The sequence below is a fragment of the Mytilus galloprovincialis genome, chromosome 10 (genome assembly GCF_965363235.1).
Source record: "Mytilus galloprovincialis chromosome 10, xbMytGall1.hap1.1, whole genome shotgun sequence".
Lineage (NCBI taxonomy): Eukaryota > Metazoa > Mollusca > Bivalvia > Mytilida > Mytilidae > Mytilus > Mytilus galloprovincialis.
Window position 1 is genome coordinate 4,570,886 of NC_134847.1, and position 27,495 is coordinate 4,598,380.

At 32.8% G+C, this 27,495-nt stretch overlaps 2 protein-coding genes across 4 annotated transcripts; both read right to left on the reverse strand.

Annotated features, from left to right (window-relative positions):
• Window positions 1-311: 311 nt before the first annotated feature.
• Window positions 312-12,761, reverse strand: LOC143049687 (uncharacterized). Its single transcript, XM_076223353.1, has 10 exons — window positions 12,742-12,761; window positions 9,692-9,758; window positions 8,364-8,424; window positions 6,015-6,114; window positions 5,383-5,551; window positions 4,172-4,360; window positions 3,218-3,462; window positions 2,321-2,527; window positions 1,444-1,696; window positions 312-725 (listed from the first exon to the last, which is right to left on the reverse strand). The coding sequence occupies exons 3-10, from the start codon at window positions 8,382-8,384 to the stop codon at window positions 572-574; spliced, it is 1,338 nt and encodes a 445-aa protein (XP_076079468.1). The 5' UTR covers window positions 8,385-8,424; window positions 9,692-9,758; window positions 12,742-12,761; the 3' UTR covers window positions 312-571.
• A 2,151-nt stretch (window positions 12,762-14,912) lies between these two features.
• On the reverse strand, window positions 14,913-25,933 carry LOC143049688 (uncharacterized). 3 transcript variants are annotated; one of them, XM_076223355.1, is made up of 9 exons: window positions 25,828-25,933; window positions 24,931-24,967; window positions 24,464-24,566; window positions 23,809-23,977; window positions 19,172-19,360; window positions 18,521-18,762; window positions 17,499-17,716; window positions 16,001-16,397; window positions 14,913-15,234 (listed from the first exon to the last, which is right to left on the reverse strand). In XM_076223355.1, the coding sequence occupies exons 2-7, from the start codon at window positions 24,955-24,957 to the stop codon at window positions 17,592-17,594; spliced, it is 855 nt and encodes a 284-aa protein (XP_076079470.1). In that variant the 5' UTR covers window positions 24,958-24,967; window positions 25,828-25,933; the 3' UTR covers window positions 14,913-15,234; window positions 16,001-16,397; window positions 17,499-17,591. The 3 variants fall into 3 exon arrangements, with proteins under 3 accessions (XP_076079470.1, XP_076079469.1, XP_076079471.1); XM_076223354.1 differs by lacking the exons at window positions 24,931-24,967; window positions 25,828-25,933 and having other exon boundaries at window positions 24,464-24,703; XM_076223356.1 differs by lacking the exons at window positions 14,913-15,234; window positions 16,001-16,397; window positions 24,931-24,967; window positions 25,828-25,933 and having other exon boundaries at window positions 17,602-17,716; window positions 18,513-18,762; window positions 24,464-24,703.
• Between the last annotated feature and the right edge of the window lie 1,562 nt (window positions 25,934-27,495).

Sequence of the window (27,495 nt, forward strand, 5' to 3'; positions counted from 1 at the left end):
CCAAGGCTCCGTGCTATAGGCCGTATTTTAATCCTAGTATAATGGTTACTTTTACAAATTGTGACTTGCATAGAGCGTTGTGTCATTGCAGCAGAACTAGTGTAAAACCATTAAAACATAAGGAGTATAATTGTTCATCAATTAAAGACATGAAAATCATCGATAGTACTGTGGAAAGTAACGATTTGATTAGTTAAAAAGAATCGAAATTTATGCTTCAATTTAAATCAGTCAAAATGATTTTTAAATTTTGTACTTCAGCAAAATACCATGACAACCAAAATATATGGCAATGGACAAATTCAGAAACCTCAATTTTTATTTTTATTGAGCTGCGCAGAGACGTCGGAATTCAACTAAAATTAAAGAACACCAGTATGAAAGGCACCTTTAAAGCTGCACTGATATAACTTCTAATATTACGACTATTTAAAGTCCTTTTCATTACATAAATATGCACAAATAAGCACCACAGATATATGAATATGTCCAAAGTAATCATACGCTCTGCACAACACGGCAGGGTTACAATGTAGGATTACGGAACCTGCCGATGTTTGCCGATCTATAATTATGCTGGTTTGCTCGGGTCGACGTAACATGGCACTCTAAAACTGGACGGACTTGCTATGTCTTTTATGGCGGATGCCGTCGAAGCTATTCCTGCGATGAGACCGATAAATATAATCTCATAGTTTAAAATTTTCTCCCATAATGGTACCTCACTGAAAAATATAAACATGAATTTATTAATATTTACAGAGACATGTAGTACAATCTGGTATTTAGCAAGCAACGATTTGCTCCTTAGGGGCTAGTGCATAAGGAATTAACTTTAATCTACGTTGTGATAAAAAAAAATAATCTTAGTTTCACTGGTCCTGCTTGTTTTCAACCTTTTTTAATTCAACATTTTCAAGATTTCGATTTCGAAATTTCAAATTATGGAAGTACAGCAAAATAGTCCATTTTTTGTTTTTTTTACTAATTTGCACAAGCTACTGTTACCATTTATTTGGGGTAAAACAAAATGTTCAAGTTTTTTCTGTTTTACCTCAATTGTTTACAAATAGACCAAGTACTTGTTTGTTCGTTGTTGTCGTCTGCCACTTTCAGTCGCCATTTTTGTTATCGACATTGGATATTTCAAGGCGGTCACTTTTGTTTTTGATGGAATCAGCCGGAGTAACCGGAGAAATCAACGACAGTCGACGTGTAAAGCAATCATTGCAATTAAGATCCGTAATGAGGAATGCGTGTGTAGCTATTTTATATCGTCCTTGTTCAACCTTTGTTAGAGTTCAATTGTATTTATTTGTACGTATTGTTGTGTATGTCTTCGCAAAAATCAAACCTTTGGGATTTTAAAACAATAATATTCTAATTTGATTTGAAATATTTCATGAATATTCAAAATTGTTTATCATAGCGAAATATATTTACATAAAGTCCGTGTCAAGCTTTTGAAGACTGGCTTCATTATCAATGAATTCATCTCTGACAAATGGTGCTGTGTCATCACGAGGTTTCCGACAAAGTTTAAGGTAAAATACTGAAGGACAAATGTAGGCTAACAGAGTTGTTGTTGATCCACCAACTAATGCTAAAATGGCACCAAAACGTGGTATTGTCTCGGCTACAAACAATGCACATAAGACCATCAGTGGCCTAGCAACACATCGTTTCCATGTGAATTCTGAAAAAAATAAAATGCCACAATAGGGAAATAATGATAAAACTTTAAAACTTTACACGAGCATTTACACATATTTTCTAATTACTTTACAAGATAGTTTATTATGTACCAACCATGTTTTTGGTTTATCTATACTTTACATTCAATTAAATGCTTGACACGATTTTTAAATGTGTAAAATCAATTAAAATATTCAAACAAAATGAGCCCAAAAATCAATAAACTCAACTTGACAAAACATGATATGTAACGAAGACTCACCATTGCATGGTTTTTATTACATTTAGCAATATATATTTTCATGTTACCCCATACAAAAATGGTAATGATTTCCCCTTAGTTTTTAAGTAAAAACTAAATGATAGAAGACATCATATGTCGCCAAATAAAGATTATAGCTCTTATATTTTACATCGAAAGCTGAGACAGCAATTGAACGAAAAATATACAAATATTTTGACAGAGAGATTAGAAAACATGACCCACACATAGTAACGTCTGATAAATGTAATATTCGTCAATATATTCAAATTAAAAAGAATCATGCGTCCTGAATGTTTATAAAATACCTACCACTGAACGTTACACAAATATCAGTTCTCATTGTATTGATAGTTTTCATACCTTTTGGAACTCCAAATTTTGACTCAACTTCCTGACAAAATGGGTTGATGACTATAACAAATCCAAACAACAGATGAATTGTTATAAGAGTCTGAACTATGTAGGTGATAGGACTGTCCGTCGTTGTCAGTAAAATGTTATCCTTTACTGTGTCGCCGTAGATGAAATACGCCGACGTCGATGTTGGAAGATACATTGCCAACACAACTGTAAACATGGAAGAAAAACGAGGTTATAACATTGAAATACATAGTTATTACTCTCGTTGTAAAAAAATGTGTGTTCTTTTACTAGTACTTGAATGTATTATCAGTGAAAATCCCTAGTGTAATCGAGCGAAACCAGTCATTGAGCAGGGGCGGATCCAGCCATTTTAAAAAAAGGGGGGGTTCCTAACCCAGGACAAAAGGGGGGGGGTTCCAACTACACCTCCCCATTCAAATACATTGATCGTCCAAAAAAAAGGGGGGTTCCAACCCCCGGAACCCCCCCTCTGGATCCGCGCCTGTTGAGAAGGGTGTGCGATTTTCTCTCTGCATTCATGACATGTTGGTGGCCTTGTGCTGTACTTTGCTCATTGCTGGGTTGTTGTCTCTTTGACACATTCCTCGTTTATATTCTTTTTTCTGTTTGAAATAATTTATCAAAATTAAATACAATTCAATAATTTTAATAATGCATATACATATTATACATGTATCTATTTATCCAAGAATCGAAATATCTACTATATATATATACCAATAACCTGAAGCGATAAATGTTTAGTATTGGCCAAGTTTTGAAATAAACATCTTTATTCAGGTTCTAATTTTTAAGTTTCTTGAGCAATACAAATTTCATAATGATTGGTTTTTTTTATTTAATATATTCAAATGTTATACCCTTATAACTTACTCATGTATCCTAGCAACACAGCCCATTTAAAGTCTGCCTTATTTTTCATATCAGCTTGAAACGTAGGAAAAGCTGGATGTCCACCAAATGCAAACACTATTGTGCCAAAAGCTGTGAAAAATGAAGTGAATTCTTGTTCTGAGTGTACTACAGTGTCTCCGTGTTTGTCTTTGTCTTGTATAATTCTCGCTAGCAATAAGATGCATGCCAGTCCAGTGGCTAATGTTGCTCCAACTGCTATTGGCCTGCAAAACATGATCTATTGTAATTACTGACCAGCTGAAAGCAAAATCTTCAAATGCCTTTAGTATGATCTATTGAGAAATCGTCGAGTTTCAGTCCTGAGGGAGCGACGTGTTTAAGTATTTCGCTCACTTTAGATCGAAGTTCGAAAGTGTGACGATAATTACGGGTATTGTTGGTTTTTTTTTGCTTGTTCTATTCGTTTGCACTTTTAGTACTATACTTGAAAAGTTTTTTATGACTTTGCAAAGTATCTTGTGACATTTAAAGCTTCCTATGCACGTGTAGTAAAAAAGCAATTTCTCTAGAGCCTCGATCTGAAATTTTGATTTAAATTGTAGACACTTTTAGTAATAAAAGATCATTTACTGGCTTCCATTTTTTACTTCATCTCGATTCCCTGCCACATAGGATAGTGGACTTTCAAGAATTAATGTGTAATGAATGCAAATAAGTATTTTTCGAAAAATAAAAAAACGCATATACATGTATCCTGCTCCTGGATCGTTTAATGTCTTGTATTACAAATTCTCATGAGCTTAGCTGTAAGTTATTGTTGGGTTGCTGCAACTCACACTCAGAGATAAAAACTAGTACAATTTAGCATACATCCAATGGCGAACCAGTAATTTCGTTCTGGTGTTAGAACAATGAAATTACCCATAAACCTATAGTTTCTGATACGACAAATCTTAGCGTTGCATTACATACCAGAAATCTTTTGGTGTTCCCAGACATACAACAGGCATCAATGCAACAGCTAGTATGATTATAAAGTAACAGAACGACACGTCCTTTGTAGCATGACTGATCAAATCCTGTAGATTTTCTGCTGCCAGAATCAGAAATACAACAGACACTCCAAACAGGGTGAAATTTATAGAAAATGAAACTAAATATCTACAACAAAATTTAAAATACTATAGACACAAAACACCTCCACCAGGTCTTGGGAAAATGTATAGATCCACACAAATTGTAATATTTATAACAGATTCATGTAAATAAAAATATACTTGTGAACTGATCATGTATCCAGACCATCCGAATTCATCCGGTTTATAAGTTGTATACATAGAAATCATCAAGTATAATTTTCATTTTTTTAATGCAGTAGTTTTCCGATTGTATGTGATTTTTTTTTGTCAAATATAAATAAATTTAGATTATTTTTTTTATACGATGCAGTGCATAGATTTTTTTACATGTATTTTATTTTTTCCCAAACATGTTTGGCCCCGATTAGTCAGGAACCTACATGGCCTTTGTTAACCTTGTATGTTTTTATAATTTTGGTTCATTTATATGTGTTAACCTTGTATGTTTTTATAATTTTGGTTCATTTATAATGTGTCGGAGTTTCGTGTAACGTCCATTTTCGCTCAACTACCACACAATTTTGTTTAGGGAACAGATGAAGCAAGCATGTGAAATTTTCTTGCTATGTTGAAGACCTATAATTGGTGTCCTTGGGCTGTTTTCTACTTTTTGACATATTCTAAAATTCCATTCTCATTTTTATATTTTACCCACATTTATCATAAATTTTATATCAAAAAGAATTTGAGGTTTCGTCCTATGTGAGCAGCAACATTGATAAACTATCTGTTTAAAAGTGAGAGACATATTAATTTTCCTCTTTTTATGTTAAATGTAAGTGATTGTAAACAAGAATTCCAAGGAGAATAGAGAATTCTGCAATTACTGTTTCAAACTGCAAAAAGCATTCAATGAAAATATAACTATACGGAAAAGTAAAAAAAATATCTATGATCATCTATATATCAAAAGCCAATCATGAACTTGAAAAAATTATTCCATATACGATCCGAGTTTGCAGTCGCCAGCAAATCCAGATAAAATTGAAAACTACATAACTTTTATTAGCGATTATTAAATGTTGTCTAATAAAATTAAAATACCTTCCAAACTTTCCGAATGCTTGCTCGCCTATGATTGGATAAGGATCAACAACATGTGACTGGTACTGTGGATTTCTGCTCTGAACTATCAGCCAAGCTCTTCCTAATATGGCACCAGTATACGCCGAGGCAAAGGCACACACAACTATTAATACCAGACCAATCCATCCTGGATACATGAAAAGTAAATACTTAGTTTAATGAAAAGCATAATAGATTATGTAAAATGTTGAATTACAAACATTATAGTCATGAGGAATTTACGGAAGTAAACTTGGTACATGTAATAGGGTGTTTTCAGTGATTAAAAAAGATTGTTGAAATTATCCTTTTTATCGACTATATGGACCTTTTTATTCTTCTTTTTCAACTAAGTTAACAGAAAACTCAAAGTTAAAAAACAAAAACTATTGAAAGTATATGTTGATACACTGAAGCGACATTTCCCTCTATAATGCTTTCTTTTTTCACTCATACCACAGTTAAGCACACCTTCCTTTTTCTTATTAAATACATTTTTAATTTGGGTTGAATTTCATTTCAAATAGTGACTAAAATAGTTAACCATTTTTTTTTTAGCTTGGACAACGTTTTCCTTCAAAACATTTTTTGATTTCATATTGATGACTAACCTGAATTGTCGATTGCTTTCGGTAATGCTAGAACACCAGATCCTGCAATCTCACCAACGATAAATACAGAGGTACTCCATATTGTCAACCCATGAGTCGGCTTCAACATATAAAAATCATACTATAATATACTTCTCATATAACACATGGTTGTAAGATCTGTATAACTAAACATGTTAAATTAATGTGTAGATTTGAAATAGATACTACATAAATTATTTATTTTTAATTATTTTTTAAAAATTAAATTGTGCTGTATTCTCAAAAACTTAACCATGATTTTGTTTATCGTCAATACATAATCGTATCAGTGTTCTGATGGAAGCGTGTTCACATCAAGGTACATACATGGATGTCGTGGGATTGAATCAGCTTCTCCTCTTAGCTCGCGGCATTAAGGAGGAAAGAGGAAAGACAAGTCGGTGTTCAGTTAGGGTGACCTTTCTTCTTGTATGTTACCTTATGAACTGCTTGAACTTTAAAAACCCGGCTTAGCGTATCGGTCTAGAACAAAACTGGATTAGAATTCGTAGCACACTAGCATGTTCTCCTCCTAAATATGCATTTACTTTGCCACTGGACGTTAAACTGCCATATACCCTTTTTAATATCGTCAAAACGGTATCGTTTGTTTTATTGATGTATAAACCTAGATGTTCAAAAGATATAACTGCTTTACAATGGGATATATCACAATATAGCATGGTGTTCGTTTGACACATTTTTTACAGCTTTCAACTTGTAAAGGTTTATCCGATGTGGGTAAGGGAGGAAACTTTAAGCCTATATTATCATAAGTGTTTGTTCTATGTTTGATGGAGATGTTTAACAGATTAATTAGTTTCCTCGTTTGAATCGTTTTACATTTGTCATTCCAAGGCTTTTTTTCTAGCTGACTAAGCAGTATGTGTTTTGCTCCTTGTTGAAGGCCGTACAGTGAACTATAGTAGTTAATGGCTGTGTCATTTGGTGTCTTGTGAGGAGATGTCTCATTGGCAATCTTCTTCATATAGATAGATAGATAGATAGATTTTATTTCCAATAGTGGACCCATTACGGGCATAATCAGTACATTGATTTTTTATCACACAATTGCAATAGACAATAAATAAAAATAAAAATAGAAATACGTTTGACAAAAAAATATGAAATATAAATTGAGTTAATAATACATGTAGTCACATATCAAAACCTGTATGTTAAGTGATTATTGACCATGCACCAGAAGCAGCATCACATCCATTATAGAAAAAACAACAACAACAAAAAAAACAAAAAAACTTTGAGTTAAGTCCTTCCTCGTGGCTGATGCATATGAGCAAATAGTATTGTTGTTCATATGCAGGAGTCACCAAGGGCAGGTGCTTAAAAGACACTCAAGCCTCTTCACAGAAATCTGAAAAATTTAAACATTTTACAGGATGCAGCCTCTAGTACAATCTGTCCCAATGCTCTCAGAGAAAAAAGAGAATACACAAAATATACAAACAGTGGTATGAATCATGGGTATTTTTCATTTTGTTTTATAAAATCACACATTTCATACAAGATATCCTTGTTCTCATTACTCATTAACCAAATAAACTGGTCTTTAATTGTCAACATATCAAAATTAGCACAATATTTCCTAGCACAAAGTATTAATTTATTTCTCTCATTATTTAATGAGGTACAATTAAGAAGAAAATGTAACTCATCTTCAATTTCAGAACTTGAACATCTGGGACAAGTTCTATCGTGTCGAGGAATACCCTGATACCTTCCCTTTTCAATCTTTAGGGAGTGTGCTGAAACACGCAGCCTTGTCAGATTTTTTATTAAAAAGATATTAACATTGTGGATTACAGATAAATATTTTTCACAGACAAAATTATTTTTAAAAAGTACATAAGAGCATAGTTTACTACCAGCATGTATTTGTAATGTCTGCTCCCATTCTTGTAAAAAACAATTCTTTATAAACTTACTATTTACATTTAGTATGTTTTGGTTGTTCATTGGGTTAGCAGACTTAATAATTTTTAACATCACATTGAAACTACCATACCATGAAGGTTTTTTTGCATCAGATAAAAATATTGATTCATGAAAAGCACTATCTAGCAGTGGAGATATAAACTGATTTGTTATTAACCTGTTATAGTATTTAACCATAGCTTTTACAATATTGAAATATAAAGGAAGTCTGCCCAATTCAGATAAAACAGCTATATTTGTTGCCTTTGAGTGGACACCAACAATATATTTACAGAATTTTAAATGCAATCTTTCTGCTTGACATTTATCATATATATAAATCCGCTTTATCAATAAGATTGTAAAAAGTACAAATTACAAAGAACTAGTTACCTGGTTGGTCTCAGATGACATATTAAGTTTCTTAAGTAGGTTTCATCTTTATATGGAGTATCTGTAAATAGAAACAATAGTGTATGCACTCTCAAAACCATAAGTACTTCAGAACAGGATATTCTTGATTATCTTTCCTTCCAGCGGTTTTTGAAAAACCCTAGAGGTTCACGAACACCCATTGTTCACGTACCCTAGAGGTTCACGAACACACATTGTTCACGTACCCTAGAGGTTCACGAACACACATTGTCTACGTACCCTAGAGGTACACGAAACACATTGGTCACGACCCTAGAGGTAAACGTAACATTTTGTTCAAGTACCCTAGAGGTTCACGAACACACATTGTTCACGTACCCTAGAGGTACACGAACACACATTGTTCACGTACCCTAGAGGTACACGAACACACATTGTTCACGTACCCTAGAGGTACACGTAAAACTTTGTTCACGTACCCTAGAGGTACACGTAACACTTTGTTCATATTCCTAAAGGTTCGCGTAACCTCTTATGTACCCTGGCGGTACTTGTAAAAAATACAATCAATTATTTCTTGTAATTTAAAATTTATATATTTTTTGTCAATAGGTCAAAGGAAATAAATTTTCAAAATTTTATGAAAATTAAACGAAATTATTGAAATAAGAAGATGTGATATGAGACAATTCTCATTCCAAGTCACAATTTGTAAAAGTAAACCCCAAAGATCAAACTACAGCCTTCAACAAAGAGCCTTTACTCACATAGAACAGCAAGACATTATCTGGGTTTTTTAAGGTGTTGGGTACCCTCTCAAACCATACACTCTTTTTTATTTTGAGAATATGTTATTTTTGTTTTGTTTAAAATTATATTTGTTTCTATTTATTTTTTTAAATTTTTTTGGGCATCTTTTCGATTTGAGTTTAAATATCCCTTTGATACGATAGTTTTCGCCACTCTTTTGGATTCAGTTTTTATTGTTTGTTTTTATTTATTCAGGGCAAATTGAAACCGAAAATAATGTATAGGAGTAAGTCAATTTGTTCGTGAATTTTTATCCTAGGTTGCTGTCTATTCTAATATATTTCACAATTGCTTTATCACATAACGAAATTAGTTGGACTAGTACAAGGCAGTTACTTCTGTATTGTTTCTGTTATTCTTATTTTGTAAACGTTGAGATTATTTGATTCATATATGAGTCACTAAATTGTACAATTTATTTCCCAAAAATATAAGCAATACTTTTTTCAGGAGAATGACAATAAAATCACGGTTTATTTTTAAATGCAGATATGTAAGTGTAAATGTAAATTACTTTCCTAATTTATTGTTCTTACCTTCAGTTTTTATGTCACATGTCATCTGAATCCGAATCACATGACTTATCGTACATATTTCACACGTCTACAATATATTAAATATTACAGATAATGGACATAATTTAGTACATAATTTGGATTTTATCTGATAGATTGAAACTCTTTACACCCGGATATCTATATCATAAATAAAGTAACTAGATTTACATAAATCCCACCTTTATTTATATATTAAAGGTACATGTACATGGGATAAACTATATGTTTCAGAGCAAATCAGTAATATTTTAGGAAGAAAAAGGGGAAAATAAACCAAGTCATTTACATGATACAAAATTTGTACATTGTCAGAAAATATATAACTTTATACATTGTGCCTTGGATGAAGAGCTATCTCATTGGCACTCATCCTTATATATAAATAACACATAGATGAGCGGGTGATAAGAGAAGATTGTTACCCTGAGAAAAACATTGTCATTTGTCTCCCGCTGAAACATGGGATAAAGTAAATTGTCTCCCTCGTATTTGTACTTGAGTCGAAAACAAACTGACATCATATCAAGGCAAAAAACCAAAAAAGGTAATATAACAAAAAACCGAACTCCAAGGAAAATTCAAATCGGAAAGTCCTTTATCAAAAGGCAAAATCAAAACCTCAAACACATGAAACGAATGGAATAACAACTGTAATATTCCTGACTTGGAACAGACATTGCCTTATGAAGAAAATGGTGGATTGAACCATGGATTATAGTTAGCTAATCCTCTCATTTGTATGACAGTCGTATCAAAATCCATTATATTGACAACAATGTGTGAACAAAACAAAACCAGACATGTCAAAAATGTCAAAATAGTTTATATTTTGATAACCTGTTTATGTTATCTATACCTTGCACACGGGGAATGACTTAAGAATTATGTTGTAGTATATAAATCATGCATGGTACATGTATATCTGTCACTGACTTTATTCTAGTAGTGAGACGATGAATGGTTTTCAAAAATGTCGAATATTTTGATTGATTGTCACGAACAATACATATAGTTAAGTTAAAACTGATTATGTATGCATTATACAATATAGAGCAAACACGAATTTCAATAATTGATTAAAAAAAAAAGAACTTTTGTTATCCCCCTTTGAACGGTAACTGCGACAAATTATGAAAAAAGTGTACTAGTAAATCAAATAGGAATAAAATTGAATACCAGGGGTGGTGTTATCGAAGCTATCTTAGGATTAGGACGTGTCCTAAGACCATCTTATGACAAGTCTTTGTCCTAAGTCGTGTTCTCGAAGCTCTCTTAACTTAGTATATATCACATTTTTCGTCCTAACTTTAGGACACCTTATTAGGTGTCTTAAGATCATCATATCTTCATTCTAACTTTGTGCATGCTTTTTTCTCATATTTTTACGTGAAGATGAACGGGGAAAGAACGCACCATCGGTTATTAACTCGTTTAAAGAAATTGTGCATGATTTTAAACTTTGAACTTGAAGTTCATGTTTTTACGATACGATGACGCTACGAACTCAATATTCTCATTTCAAAACAAATTGTTTTACAGTTTATATCAAGATCCTATTTTGATATTTTTTTATTATTACACATTTCATTAAATACTTGTTATTACAAAATTTTGTAAACAATTTTATTAATTGGTTTCGTCTCTAATAAATGTTGTATCAAACAATTACTTTAACTATTTAGGATTTCGCACGTAGGATATGTTTAGGACGTCCTAACATAAGATGCGTCTGAGATAGCTTCGAGACGCAACTTAAGAGTGTCCTAAGTCGATCCTAAAATCGGTCTTACCTATGACTTACGACGAATCTTAGGATACTTTCGAGAACACCACCCCAGAATGTTTCTAAGGTTAATATTTTTTAATTTTTTTTTTAAAACTTTTATGGAGGGTTTTTCATTTGTGTTTTTGGCCTTTGATTAGATTGCATTTTCTCAACCAGTTTCGTTATGTATAAAAGGAGTTATGGAATATGATAAGAAAAGACAGCAACTAAACATGGAAATTCAAGAAAAAAAAACTTAATTAAACCCTACAATATTTTCGATATCCATTCCCCCTGACTAAAATCAAGCAGTAGTAGTTTATATAAAAGAGAGGCGAAAGATACCAAATGGACATTCAAACAGTCCTAAGTTTAAATCAAACTGACAACATTATGAATAAACCGGGACCAACAGACAAACAATAGTACATAAAACACATCACAGAGAACTAAAGACTTAGCAACAAGATACCCACAAAAACTAGGGATGGTATCAGGTTTTCAGGAGTCTATACTGTGAAAGACCGAGTCGAAACTAATAATAGACTTAGTCTTTATCAACAATACCATGTATACTGAGTCTAAACTCAACCACATCGAGTCTTCGGTGTTCTGTCTGAGTCTTAGTCTTAACTGTACAAAATAAGTCTAAGTACTGCTAGACCGAGTCAATACTGTACCAAATGAGTCGAAAATATTACTTTCGTCGAATAAGCAATTAACAATCGGCGATTCGAATTTATTGTATAAAGTTACATGTCAAAGTATATGTTTTTGCCGTAAGGTAAATCAATGGTATTGGAAATACAATGGAAAGTATAATTAATGTCAATAAATAAATTTAAATTTAAAATAAACTCTACATGGTCCACTATTTTTGCCAACCTCCATGAGTGGAGGGGGGATAGAAATTTGCAATTTTTTTCAGATTAAATTGAAATTCCTTGAAGTTAAATGATTGCTCCCTTAATAGCAAAATTGATCAGCAATACAAGATCAAGTACAAATTGAAACCGATGATTGGCCCTAATAGCTTAACATTATTTAGTGTATATTACACTTCCTTGTTAAACTAAATTGTATTTGCTATTTAAAGTACTTTTAGAATAAATTATGGTATGTAAAAATGTATACAAATCTGCTTGTGAAAATACCTTTAAATCAAACATTAAAAATAAAACAAAAAAATATCAAAAATTAATTCAAAAAGTATACTGTCAACAAAATATATTTATATATAACATATATCTTAATAACAGTTTACCTATATGCTATGGTTTCGTTATTACTCCATTTTCCAGTCATTTCTTTTGACGAAGTACAAACTATTCGAATCTCTTGGCTGTGAATATTCAAGTACTTTAGATTTCTCTGTACAAATTGTATTTATCTATTACACATCAACATTTTATTTTTTATACACTACTTATAGTATTAAAACATACCTACCAAATATCCTTTACTTCTCTTTGTATAAAAGTCAGTCACCCCTGACTATATTTCAGTATATATTACACAATGTCTAGTATATATTACGAACACCTTTTTTTGCCTGTTCAATTTTTATCAAAATATATAATCAACTATATATACAAATGCATTAAGCGTCCTTTAATTTCTGACACATCTACATTTTTAAACTACATTAAGTGTGTGAAGTTAATTTCATACGTCTCCTAATCATATAGATAACGTTATATAACTGAAAAAATAACAAAATATTCTTATGTAAAGAGACGACCAATTAACTCTCACGAGGTTATGTTTTTTTTCTTCTGAATTTTACAAGCATCTTCACTTTTTTTTATTTAAAGAACTTATAACATACAATTAAAGGGTAACTGTTTATATAACTTTTACACGGATTAAAATATGTTTTATTCAAAGTTGTGAATCAGAATACTGTTTTAAGCGAAAAACCATACCCCTTCCCCCCTTTCAGTGTAAAATGATCAATGTTTTTAGTTTGAAAAAATATTTATTAAAGTATTTATTTTAATCAATGGTAAAACAATAAGTTTTAACTGATTGAAAGAGTATCTTTCTCATGTTTCGAATCAATAAAAAAATATGCACAATTACATGTGAACGGACATGATTGTGAAGAGGTATAAATATACCTAAACGATTCAAACGGAAGAACTTTGCATATATCTGTCATTGATATTTTTCTGATATTTACCATTTTCATCACATTTTCTTCTCAAAATATTACGGTCTAACCTTTATTTATATTTTGAAAATACGTAAAATTAATTGGTCGTCTTGATCATACATGAGATATTTGCAAATGGACGTTAAGCCATCAGCAACGAATCTATTTCATTTATTGGTACTGATGAAAGAAAATACGTTTGTTTCCACAAATCATCAAGAGTCCTTTAAATACGAACATAATGCAGTTGATGACCAATTACAATACAAGATTTCAGCCCCTACAATAACTTTCTAGTGGCTGTCAAAGTATCCCTCACTTCTTCGACTTACAATGCTTTTCTTATATCATTGGTCTATTGTTTGTTAACACTAATTATAATTTATATATATATTTTGTGAAACCTGACTTACAATTTTTAACGCAAGACACATATTTCATTATCTTGTTTTCTTAACGTCTTGTGGCAAATATTTCATATATGATTAGGGTTACAACACACAATAGACCAATGATATAATATAAGAAAAGCATTGTAGGTCGAAGAGGTAAGGCGAATAGTCCGGAATAACCATAACAAATGAAGGCTGTTTTCATCTCACGGCTTTAACAGTCTTTATGTCGGATAATTTATAACCGACTTAACAGTATGTACTTTTTTCTCATTGTCGAAGGGAATACAGTTGACTTGAAAACAATGACTTCATTTGAACTCTTGCAGTTAATTGTCTGATTGGCAATCACAGTCACCTCAATTTCTTATTTCTATGTTCAGTTTTGGTTTAATTAAAAAGTTAAATCCTCAGAATTTTTTTCAAAATATTCAAAATAGATCATGAACTACAATGTACGCAAAAGATATTAATGCGGACACTTTATACACCGTCTGTGATGCACATGTAGTTCTCATTCAAATTTTTCATTGTGAAATGCAATTTATTTATGTAAATACATAGAAATATATGCGAATTCTGAAAAAAAAAATCGTTTTCCCTCTTTGATCCTCTATATAGTTGACTAATCAAAAGTGGGGTTCATGTATATAAAAACGACATTATAGCTGTTATAATATCTATATAAAAAAAGGAAACGTTTTTCTTCACTTTTAGTAATTACAATCATTCACTTCAAACATGCATTTTGAAAAAAAGTCGAACGTTCAGATAATAAAATATAGTTCGTATACTAGTAGTTATTATAAAAAAGGATCACATCTTGAAACTGAAAGAGATCATCATTGAAATATATCACTCATAATCAGCAAGCTCTATGTACATGTATACACCTTTAAAATTGGATTTTATTTAGAACTAAAACTATAAACAACATATTTTAAAGCTCTTTAAATAAACTATGAAGAAGCGACAGACTCTCATTCTTAATACTGAAGACAGAATGTTTTTTGAAGTGAGAGTGAATCAAACATTGGCACATTATCATGGGTCCATCCGTTACGTCCCTTGCAGCTGCACATAGCAAGGCACAGATAAACTATTTGGACTAGCTATTGCAATAATGGCAGATACAGTCGCCGCAACACCACCTACGATGCCAATCAGAATAATTTCTAAGCTGAAAACTCTCTGCCATAGTGGAATGAATCTGAAAGAGAAAAAAATATGTAAGTTTAGTATTAAATAGAATTTCAGCATTGTATTCATGTGCCAAATTAAAATGAATTAATTGTTGCTGCACTTTCTTAAAGTCAAGGATTGTATTGTCGTAGTCGCGATCGACGCCTTGCGTACTTAGTTTAACGTCGGATATCCTGCACTATTAAGACATTGTTTTGTCGACTTCAGTTAGGTTGTACGTTTAATGGATTCATCTCTAGTATGGTCGCGATCGGTGCATAACACAACTTCGGTTAGGTTCGTATATAATGAAAAATTATGCTTGGCTAACGTCGTAAAACAGTCGTAAATAAGTTGTTTTTCTCTTTAAGTGATATTTTGTACAGTATACTAAATGGCCAAAATTCAAGATGATCTATTTTAATTGTTAATGCGAATGTCGTAAAACTTCTCAGATAAAAGGTTAAATCAAAGGAAAATTTGTTTTAAATTATTCTAAAGTTTGCAGTACATTTACTATAATCACAGTTAATAATAAGTTTTATTAATAAAACAATTATTCTGTACTAGATATGTTGATAATGTTCAACTCGTTTCCTGTCAACCGTGCGAGACTCTCGTGGTTAGTAAAGGTCGTTCGTTAAACACACCTTGAAGCACTTATCAAATTTAAAAATTTATCCCGATTTTACAAAAGTATTTTTTTGTCTATTATTCCAATATCTTAAGACATAACCCACGTTACAAAATGTTCTTTTACATATATATTTTAAAATGCCTTGCTTTGTGCTTACATGTCAGGAGAATTCCTTGTATTATACAAAAGAGCTCTTCTAACATCAACTGGGGTAATGGAATGTTCTCGTCTACCAATTAATGCTGCGTCTTCTATTGGAGAGCTGGAATGTTCTCTTATTTGCCATGAACCTGTGCTATCTATACTTCCCAAGAGCGAATGTGATTCTGATTGTTTTTGTATGTCAGGTTTACTTGTTGTTGTTTTTATCCCGGTCACGTTATCATTTTTGCATAGTTTCGTATAAAATATACACGGAAAGACATACGATAAAAGTGTTGTTGTCAAACCTCCAACAAGTGATAGAATAGAACCAAAATGTGGTATAGACTCGGCAATGAACAGCACTGATATGACAATCAAAGGTCGAACTACGCATCTTTTCCATGTGAATGCTAGAATGAAATAAAGAAAAAAAATATTCGTTATATTTGACAATACTGCACCTTAAGCGATTTCCGTTTTACTTACTTCTATTGTTTTGTTCTTCACACAAAATAGTATACTTCAGATTTGATTGCGTGCTGAACCATCATGGCATGGATATATATTGCAATGTTTTTTATGCAGTATATATTTCTTTTCACAATTTAATTTTCTATAATCTATCGCTTTAATAATTCTTCATTCTTTTTTTCTTCCAACAATGTATTTCACAAAAAAGTTTAAATATTAGAGTAGATTAGAATAAAAAAAAAGATTTTGAATCCATGCATATATACTAAGCATAAATTTCATTTGAAGCGTTACAATGTTTTAAATTTGCGGCAACAGAAATCTGATGTTCAAAGCCTAAAAATCTAATCGAGGGAAAAAAATACAAATCAGGGAATCACATGAACGTCAAAAGAAGCGAGACAAGGTGCGTCGACAGAGTAAGCGTGTCCTGCTATGCATGGATGATCCACCATATGAATCGAAAAACAAAATGTCCGAATCGAAAATAGGACACAATTAGTAAATTGGTAGATCAGACGACTATTCTAGCATTAAAAGATATAGGACCACGAAAACATGTCGCTAAGAAAATAAGACACAACCAATTCGCGATGATCAAAAACACAATTAATATTGATGGTTTCGTATGTCAGTTTTAGTATTTCTAACAGTCACCACGTGTTCATCCCTTCGAAAAGTTTCCGGACGCCATCACGAATTGGTTGACCGCTATATCTGTTTAACAGATGACGAGAGATATGTTCCAATTGTCGTATTTATAATCTCGTACCTTTTCTCCTGAATATGACTTTCTGAATTCAATTTATCACCGGGTTTGTACAGCCATGAGCATCATGACGGGTGCCATATGTGGAGCAGGATCTGCTTACCTTTACGTGAGCACCTGCTATCGTATTGACCAGTGTTAAGTTTTCTATGTTGTTCTTTGTTAAATGTTGCAGGTGTTTTTAACTTTGTTTCGTTTATTTTTACACCATGTTCGTCCTGTTCCGTTAAAAAATATGCACAATTGTAAATTTAATCGACTATAAACATACCTGTAGAAACGCCAACTTTGGCTTCTAACTGTTGACAGACAGGGTTCATCAAGATAATAAAACCCAACAATAGGTGTAACGTGACCAACACCTCTATATTATATCTACAGTATAGGCACAAGGACCAGCTGAAACACTCTTTATTATGTTTTCATTGAGATTCTCTCCATACACCATGTATCCTACAATTGCTGTTGGCATATACATCATAAGGACAACTGTTAAAAGAAGACAAGTTACTAAATACATTACAATGTCACACAAAAAAAAACCACATTAAAAACGAATGGACAAGAACTGTCATATTCCTAACTTGGAACAGGGATTTCCAAATGTAGAAAATGGTGGATTAAACCTTGTTTTATAGCGCTAAACCTCTCCCTTTGATGACAGTCTCAATAAATTCCGTTATATTTACAATGATGCGTGAACTAAACAGACATAAAAAATAAAATAGTCAAAATACGGGTACAGCAGTCATCATCGTGTAACAATTTTAAAAGGAACAATTTAACAGAACACAAAAACATCTATGTCGCTTTGACACATTTCCCATTTCCTTTCTCAATTTTATCTACAAACACATTCATTGATTCAATAGTTACGCCTTGTTAATCCTGTTAAATATCAAATAAGTTATTATAATACATGGTAACAAAGAAACAAATACTAGCAGATTAAAAAGATGACTGTGCTTTTCTAGATATAAGACATAACGATTCATCAAACAGACTTGTCCGAATGATCTTCATTTGCCACATGTGGAGCAGGATCTGCTTACCCTTCCGGAGCACCTGAGATCACCCCTAGTTTTTGGTGGGGTTCGTGTTGTTTATTCTTTAGTTTTCTATGTTGTGTCGTGTGTACTATTGTTTTTCTGTTTATCTTTTTCATTTTTAGCCATGGCGTTGTCAGTTTGTTTTGGATTTATGAGTTTGACTGTCCCTTTGGTATCTTTCGTCCCTCTTTCATTGATGTGTTAAAATTATTTAGAACGGAGATATCAAAGCTTACAAATTTACTTGCATATCCAAGGAAAGCTGCTTTTTTGAAATCTTCCTTTTTCTTCATGTCATTTATTATGGTAGGTAGGACCGAATGACCGCTGACCGCAAACACCATTGTTCCAAATGATGTAGAAAATTTAAGTGGGTCTGTAGTTGAATGGGAAACAGGCATGTGTTGGTCCTTGTCGTTTAGTGACTGGATAATTATCAAAATACACGCTATACCAGTGGTAAACGTAGCTCCTACCCCTATCGGCCTGTAACAAAACGATAAAAAAAATGGTGTTAAGCGAAATTACTTAAAAAGGAAATCAATAACAAGTAACATATCGTGTAGATATACATTACGGAGACAGTTTTGTATTTTACTTTCACAGCATGTTTAGATTTACACAAAACTGACATTTTGTGTTTGTATCCTCATATATATATATATATATATAGGAAGATAGTATATTTATAGTCACAGTCTACTACGTTTGGTTGAGGGATCATACATTTCGTTTTGAGCGTATATCTTGCAAAAAGGAGTCGTATATGATATTTGCGAATAAACTTAATAGACACCTCTTGTTTGTGTGTCATGGCTGCCCCTTTCTTGATAAAACAATCTACCTTTTGCACCAAATATCATTTAATAATACGAACACACACATAGTATTTTACCAGAAATCCTTTGGTGTTCCAAGACATATAAGTGGTGCTAGTACTCCGGCTAATATAATTAGCCAATAGCATAGCGATATATCTTCTGTCACTTTTTCTAACAGTGTCTCGATGTTTCCAGCAGCTAACACCATATAGACCACAGCACTACCATAATTGTAGATGTTCATCACAACGTTCACAAGGTTCCTAATTGGATAATAAAACAGATAACGCAAAATTATTCTCTTAAACATATGAATCTTAATTGTTAAATGACCACCAAAAAAAGTCAGGAATTGCGAAGTTAAAGAGCTTTAATTTTAAGAAATTTACATGTGACGTCACTTTTTGTGGCGTTGACATTTTAGTGTGACGCACAGTTCGTAATTCTAGTATGCCGTTTTCTAAAAATTGAACATATATCGGGATTAAGTTTGTAATGAAGTTATTTGATGTATTTTATAAAAATTACAAGAATAAATAATATAGAAATGTTGTTAATTGTGTAACTAATTGTATCATATAACAATGTCGGGATTTCTTCTGCTTCAACATGTTCAAACTGTGAAAAAACAAAAATATCCTGCGCATATACTTGCTTTAAACTAAAGTCATATGAATGAACTAGGTGATGATGATGATATGTGGATGTTTCACATCCAGCTATCCTGTCTGGATATTGCCGACTGGAAAAACCTATTTTACAGACCGGTGTCTGTTTGTCTTTTGGCCTTCATTTGACTCCGACTGCTTTGGTGTTGCTGGTACGGAGTATCAGGTCGTGCTGCTAGCATGGCTGTTTGTATTGCCTCTTTGGAATCTGCGTTGATGACGGGCGATATGTGTGGTGGTGTGCGCAGTAGGTCTGGGTCGTCGATGTCAAACCCTTCATCGAAGTCGATCCTACTGCGATAGCCTCTTTCATTTCTGGAGTTGTAGAATACCAGGCGATGGCAGGCTTTTTTGGGGGTTGTAAGGGCAAGTGACAATATCCCTATTGACTACAACCCCAACTGGTTCCCCTTTGTACTTAGTTAGTGTAAGTACATGTCCAACTACACTGTCTCTTGTCTCGGTTTGCGTGATGTTGGTTTGGTGGATGGTGGTTTACTCTTTTTCAGGGCCGGCTTGGATTTACTGGAGGATGACTCTTGTTCCTTAGCCTTGGTCCACGTCAACTGTACTGTCACCTGGTCAGTACTTGCCGAGAACTTCCAGGCAGGTTCTTTACCAAACCACTTCGTGGCTGCTAACAAAGCGTTCAATTCATCGAGGATTTCCATGATGATTTGTCCAAAAAGTGAATAGTGTTAAGCTGTGATCAGTACGAGTACATGCACATTTATTATATACATATATGAAAGAGGGACGAAAGATACCAAAGGGACAGTCAAACTCATAAGTCTAAAACAAACTGACAACGCCAAGGCTAAAAATGAAAAAGACAAACAGAAAAACAATAGTACACATGACACAACATAGAAAACTAAAGAATAAACAACACGAACCCCACTAAAAACTAGGGGTGATCTCAGGTGCTCCGGAAGGGTAAGCAGATCCTGCTCCACATGTGGCACCCGTCGTGTTGCTTATGTGATTACAAATCCGGTAAATAGTCTAATTCGGTAGGTCACATTCATGAAAGGGAAGGGGATTGTAGTTACGACGTAAGAAACATATCCGATATCATTTGTGAAACGGTTATTCCATAACGGTCAACCAACTCGTGATGGCGTCCGTAAAATTTACGAAGGGATGATTTCAACTTCACCATTTGGAACTCTTGGTTTAATAGCTTCCTTGTGAGCAGTAACTCTCTATCAAGAAAATCATGATAGGAAATGCAAGCACGGGAATATCGTATCAATTGGGAGATATATACCCCGTATGCAGGTGCTTCTGGAATGTTGCTACTTAGAAATGGAAAGTTCACAATTGGAAAGCTGAAATCATCTCTTTTGTCGTAAAGTTTTGTTTTCAACCGACCCTCATTGTCAATTTCTAGATGTAAGTCAAGATATGAAGCCGACTTAACTGTATCTGTAGTATCCTTTATCTCCAATTCGATGGGATAGATGCGTTCCACATAGTCACCAAATTTTGAATTGTTTAGTGAAAGAACGACATCTATATAGCGGAAAGTAGAGTTAAAGGATATTGCTAACTTCTTATCTTTCTTCCTAAGAAGTTCCTGCATGAAGTCAGCCTCATAATAATAAAGAAACAAGTCGGCAAGTAGAGGGGCACAGTTTGTTCCCATTGGGATGCCGACAATCTGTTGAAAAACACGTCCTCCGAACGTTACAAATATGTTGTCAATCAAGAAATCAAACATCTTGATAATATCTGTTTCAGAGAATTTTTTGTTTGAATCAGAGTGATTCTTTACAAAGTATGATTTATCCCTCCCTAAGACAAGATACTTGTATCTACGTTGGCCATTCTTTTTTATGAAGCAAAGTAATACCAACTCTTTCAATTTGTCTTTTAGTTTGGAATGTGGAATACTTGTGTAAAGAGTAGAAAAGTCAAATGTTTTAATACTGTTACAAGATGAAAGAGAGTTAGATTGTATGTACTCTAAAAGATCTTTGGAATTTTTAAGTATCCACATCTGATTCACGCCACCTCTAGAATAGGCAGTTTCACAATAACTTTGAAGCCCGTCTTTGATTGCTAATAAAATAGATGTTAATAATTTAGAAAGAGGTTTCGTGGAGCACTTGGAAGACCCAGCAATATACCGTTGTTTGTAAGGACACTTATGTAGTTTAGGTATCCAATACAGTGATGGAAGATCCAGCTCTTCATCTTTGGTTGAAATACCAAAGGAACAAAGAACAGACCTATGATTATCCAGGATTTCCTCTTTGGTAAGTGTCGTGAGGGTATATGTTGAGTTTCCAAGTGAATTGTCTATACCTAATTCGTTTATCAAGCAATTAATGTAGTGACTTTTACAGACAAAAACGATGTTATTTGGGGCTTTGTCTGCGGGGACAACAACATATTTATCATGGAGGTCGGATAAGTGTTTAGCAACATTTGGGTCTTTAAAGATTGACGTAGCATGGGCATTGATGGACCCATTCAGTTTCTTGATTCTGATTTGTATTAACGACCTCACTGCCTTAATCCATTCGGATAGAGTGTCTACGTCTTCCTTTTCACGTTTAGCCCATTGCCTGGCATAATCCTCGACTGAGTCCATCAAAATTTTAAAGTTGTATTTCCAATTGATGGATTTAGGCTCACGATATTTCGGACCTTTCGATAACACATTTCGTAAAGAAGTGTTATTAACAATGTTAAGGTCACCGGTAATAACGTGGCCAGCAGGATTATATATGAATTGGGAACTAGCACAAGTGCAATCAGGAGGTTTAGACTTGAAGTCGTCAATATCGAGATTCTGCAAAACGCGTTTGTAATTGAAAATTTTAGTTGCAATAGGTTTGGTATAGGCATAAGAAATTATTGGTACAAACTAGGTGATTTACTATCTTTACTATCATATACGAATAGAAAATAAAATATAGAAGTCATAAAACAATATCCAATCAGAACTACAAATAAAACATCAGAAATAAATAAATACATGATTGTTGGATGTACATATACCGAGAAACGCCGTATACCAATGCGAATTCACACACATCGAAACTGTCATATTCGTTACTTAAAAGATAAGACTACGTAGATGGCAAACCACAATCTAACACGTGGTTAAAATGTCCTTAGTTAGTTTAGACACAGACACATCGTATTGATCAACCAATTCGTGACGGTGAACATAAATTTACGAAGTGTCTTATTTAATCTTTCTCCTCACAACTTTGTTGGAGCAGTTCCTGCGTAGGGAACCCTCTTCTGTACACTGTATAGGAAGTCTGTCCTCAGTGTTTTTGCATTTATTTGTAATGAGTTCCTGTCATGTACATTGAAAGTTGTCATTTTAGCGGTATTTTTAATATTTCCATCATGCACGAGGTTTGGCTAGCCATAAAACCAGGTTCAACCCAACAATGTTCTTAAAATGTCCCGTACCATGTCAGCAATATGGCAGTTGTTATCAGTTTGTTTCTATGTATGCTGCATTTGCGTTGGCTTTTATTACACTTCAGTGTGTCTGTTGATCCGTTGTTATCTTCTTATAGTTGATGTGTTTACCTCTGTTTTAGTTTGTAACCTAGATTTGTTTTCTCTCAATCGATTTATGACTTTTGAATAACGGTATACTACTGTTGCCTTTATTGATATGTCCTCGACCTGAATATTTTAAAATAATTTCTTTGTGAAAATTAATAAATAAATCATTTCCATGGAGTACTAATCCATGATGGACAAATTAAAAATTATGACCCCATACTCAGTAATAAGACTATTTGGTCCAATAGTCTCTAGTTTGTTGCAAATACTGGCAAACAAAAATTGGAAATGATATTCTTCATACTCCCGAAAGATAGTCATCAATATGCAGATGCTGCTTGAATGTTGCTAATAAACATGGTATATCTTTCAGATGTATGCATATCTCGGTTTGAGATGAGTACATCTTAATGAGGAATCTGTGAATGTTACACTACCCGTTAATTACATGTAGCTATCTGTAATATATAATTTATTTTAAATTTACCTAAATAATAATATATTACCTTCCTTTTCTTCCATATGCTATCTCCCCAATTACTGGATAAGGATCCGGCACATGTGACCGATATTTTGGATACCTTTCTTGAATGATTACCCACGATTCACCAATTAATGTGGCAGTGTAGGTAGAAAATATTCCAAAGACAATAATCAAAATGAACCCAATCCAACCTGTAAATCATTACATTGGATTTCATTTTGTAAACAGACAAATCATATGCACGACACAAATGATTGTAAAACAATAAAAATTGAAGAAAAAAAAAACTCACCAAATTTAATTAAAAAAAATGGTCCAAAGACTTCGTAAGCTTATAATTAACAAATCTTTATATATAAAAATAACGAGATTGGTACAGTTAACAATAGGATAACTATTAACTAGAAACCAACTGAGAAGGAATTAAGGAATTATAGTTCGTTTTTATTACTTCCCTATTAAAATATAATTGGTTGAGACTTTTGAAAATAAATTCCATTGATTACAGTTGAAAACAAACTAGTCTTTGCTGATTAAAATTGTGTAGGGTTAACATGGTTAACAGTATACTCTAACTAAGTGTTCTTGTTGACTATTCATGAAATTACTACATAAAAATGAAATGCTATCTAAAACTTCCAAAAAAATCCCTACACTGATATACAATAATGCATTACCTGTATCTTCAACAGCTTTTGGTAGGGCCAACACACCACCACCAGCTATGTTGCCTACTATAAAAACAGACGTCGTCCATACAGTCAGGCCATTGTTATTATTCTGCAAAATTATAGATTCCATTCTAACGTGTTGGTCAGTATACATGTTATCATATGAAACAACATGATTGGTGGTGTATATGATTCCGTATACACTTATCTGATAAACACAATTGGCAAATTATTCAATGAATATACACCACCTATCATTGAAAAAACTTTTATTTTAAAAGTTGAGTTATACAAAATCTGAAGTGTCGGAAATATTTGTTGTATTCATTTCCCTATCTGCTGACATAAATGTGTACAGGAATATTGATCAATATAAAACAGTTTATTTATACATTATAATTTTCTGTTTTGTTTTGTTTGTAATTTTCCGGGTTATCTCAGACAGTTTAAAATGACTTAAAGTTTTCTTTTACCTCTTGTATCAATGTCCACTCTTCCATCTCTTATTTTCTATTAAACAAAAAGAAAGAAGTAAATTCTTGTAAAATATGTAATTTACCCTGTCCGCATCTTTAAACGTTTCTTATATTGATGCAAAAGTTTTATAAATTCAACAAATTTAATTGATGATCAGAAACCTGAATTATCTATCTCGGAAAGAATTATATTTGAAATGGATATCAGAAATTTCTATGTATTATACTGCAGGATTTTATATCAATCTGAGTACTAATATTGAGAATGAAAATGAGGAATGTGTCAAAGAGGCAACAACACGACTAAAGACCAGATGAATACAAGGAGATATAATATGATTGCCAATAACAAAGAGTACGTATTGAAGTACAATATGGCTGCTTGGTTTGAGGTCGAATACAGTTTTGTGAATGACAAAAAACTTTGTTCTTACTGCAATTGTATGTAAGACGATTGATTCAATGAAAGTGATTTGATATCTGCTTATTTGATTGGTTTCTCTGGCACTTTTGCGACCTTTTCCATTTAAAAAAAAAAACGTATCAAAGATACCAAGCCTATAATCATAATAAATAGCAGACCCATATGCTCTTATAACGACCTGTAAAACGTGGTATTGATTAAAAAATTTAAATTATATCAATTAACCGGTTTGTTCATGACAGCAGGTGATGACACCTCTATTATATGGATCGCATTGAAAGATAATTTTTTTTTAACATTAATATATTGAAGTACAGTCATTGACTTCATTTACGGAATTCGCTCACTCAGCTTGTTTAAATGCATTATAAATATTTAGTCTTTATTTTGGATGACTTACAGATATTGACGTCATGTGATGGGTCTAAAATACTATTAACTTAGAAATTTAGAAAAAAAAATATACTCACTTTATATATTCTATTGCAATTTTGTTGAGAATACGACAATCAGTCATGATAGTGTAACTGCACTGTCATTTCTATAAATCAGTTTACACAATATTACAAATAGATTTACACAAACAATTTTTATCAGAACAAACAATATGAGATACTGTTTATCAGGTTATTTTTAAGTCGGGATTTATTTGCGTTAAGGTCGTTGAAGGGACATATATACATCGTCGCTGTGTTCATTATATACGCCCTTCATACTATATCTTTAAAATGGCAGTTAAATATCGCACAGAACTACCCTCGCGTAAACATGTCTACTGCAAATGTATCATTTAAGGTGGCACGGTAGTATTTCCTGGCCCATAAGGGATAATGATAGCCTTTTTAGAATTTTCACCACTTTCTAACACTGCAAAAAATTCTACATTCAAAGTTAACTGAAGTACTTTCATTTTACTATTCAGAAATGAATTTGAATATGTATCATGACCGTTTACTTTTTTTGCTATTTTTAAAAACCTAAGGCCACTAGTACTTTTAGGTCTTTTACGGTGCAGTGAATACAAAATTTAAAAAAATTCTCATAAATTCATTTTCATCTGTATGTAAAATTATTTCATATTTTTCTACACCTGATTCATCCCTCAGTTTGGGAAAGTATGTTCAGTTGATACTGTATTTTTTGTCCAATCACACTGTTTAGATACATTTACCTAAGTAGGGTACACAAAAGAGCAACCTAAATTCTGGAATGCAAATACTACCGTGCCACCTTAATAGACATATGAACAAAGGAGTAGATGCACGAAGCGTTAAAAACGGCCTTGAAGTTTGTTTTTCTAAATCTGGTCTAAATTCCACAAAATTAACATATTAATAGTTTTGATATAACAAATGCTACATCTTCTGTAGTACATGTTGTACCTGTATTCAGTAAGGCTATTTAGATCTTGTTTATTGTTAGTTTTGTGTTTTTCTTTGTCTCTGGTGGTTAAGTGTCTAATACTCTAGTTCAGGGAAAGCTTGTTCGCGACCCAGAATTCTGAGTGGGTCAAGCGTTTAATTAAAATTCATGCGAGAATATGCGAGATTTGGATGAACTGGGGGCAATTCATATATGATACACATCAATATTCGATGTTTATTAGGACGCCCGCCGAAGTTTACCAGTGAAATGGTTGAGTGTCATTTGTTTTTGTTTGTTAATTATGTTTATGTTTAATAAAGTAAGATAAAAAATATTGTGAAAAATTTTGAGACCCAGTGTTTGAAAATTACGAGAGAAAATTGTGAAGGAAATTTGAAGGAAACTTGAAAATTACGGCTTGCAAATAACCAAAACGAAATGTTTGATAAAGAAGAAGGAACGAGGGCCTTCAAGTCCCTGGAAGCTATTAAGATCTTTGAGGAAGTTTACATGGGTTATGTGCAGAAATTTGGCGATTGAGAATAATTTCCAGAAACATGCTGGCGTAATGGCATTAATTGCCAAAACAGTATATCATACAACGGTGACACTACATAATTTATTCTCTTTAGCTTGTTTCGGGAGGATATAGATAAACAATTTAAAACATATGATTGTCATGTAAACCATGGCTCCATAAATGTTATGTTTTCAATATTGTATAAATAGTCTGATCGTTAAACCTTTGAACAGTAGATATATACGTTCCTTGT

What these genes read in the sequence shown, in the direction of transcription:
- LOC143049687 (XM_076223353.1), bottom strand. Translation starts at nt 8,384, where the DNA reads ATGTCATCTGAGACCAACCAG. An exon ending in GCATTCGGAAAGTTTGGAAG is followed by an intron (nt 4,361 to 5,382) that starts GTATTTTAATTT and finishes ATTTTGTTGTAG; the next exon opens with ATATTTAGTTTCATTTTCTA. An exon ending in AAAATTTGGAGTTCCAAAAG is followed by an intron (nt 1,697 to 2,320) that starts GTATGAAAACTA and finishes TATTTTTTTCAG; the next exon opens with AATTCACATGGAAACGATGT.
- LOC143049688 (XM_076223354.1), bottom strand. Translation starts at nt 24,611, where the DNA reads ATGTATACTGACCAACACGTTAGAATGGAATCTATAATTTTGCAGAAT. An exon ending in AAAAGCTGTTGAAGATACAG is followed by an intron (nt 23,978 to 24,463) that starts GTAATGCATTAT and finishes AATGATTTACAG; the next exon opens with GTTGGATTGGGTTCATTTTG. An exon ending in AGCTTTCCTTGGATATGCAA is followed by an intron (nt 17,717 to 18,520) that starts GTAAATTTGTAA and finishes TTCTTTTAACAG; the next exon opens with TTGTCCTTATGATGTATATG.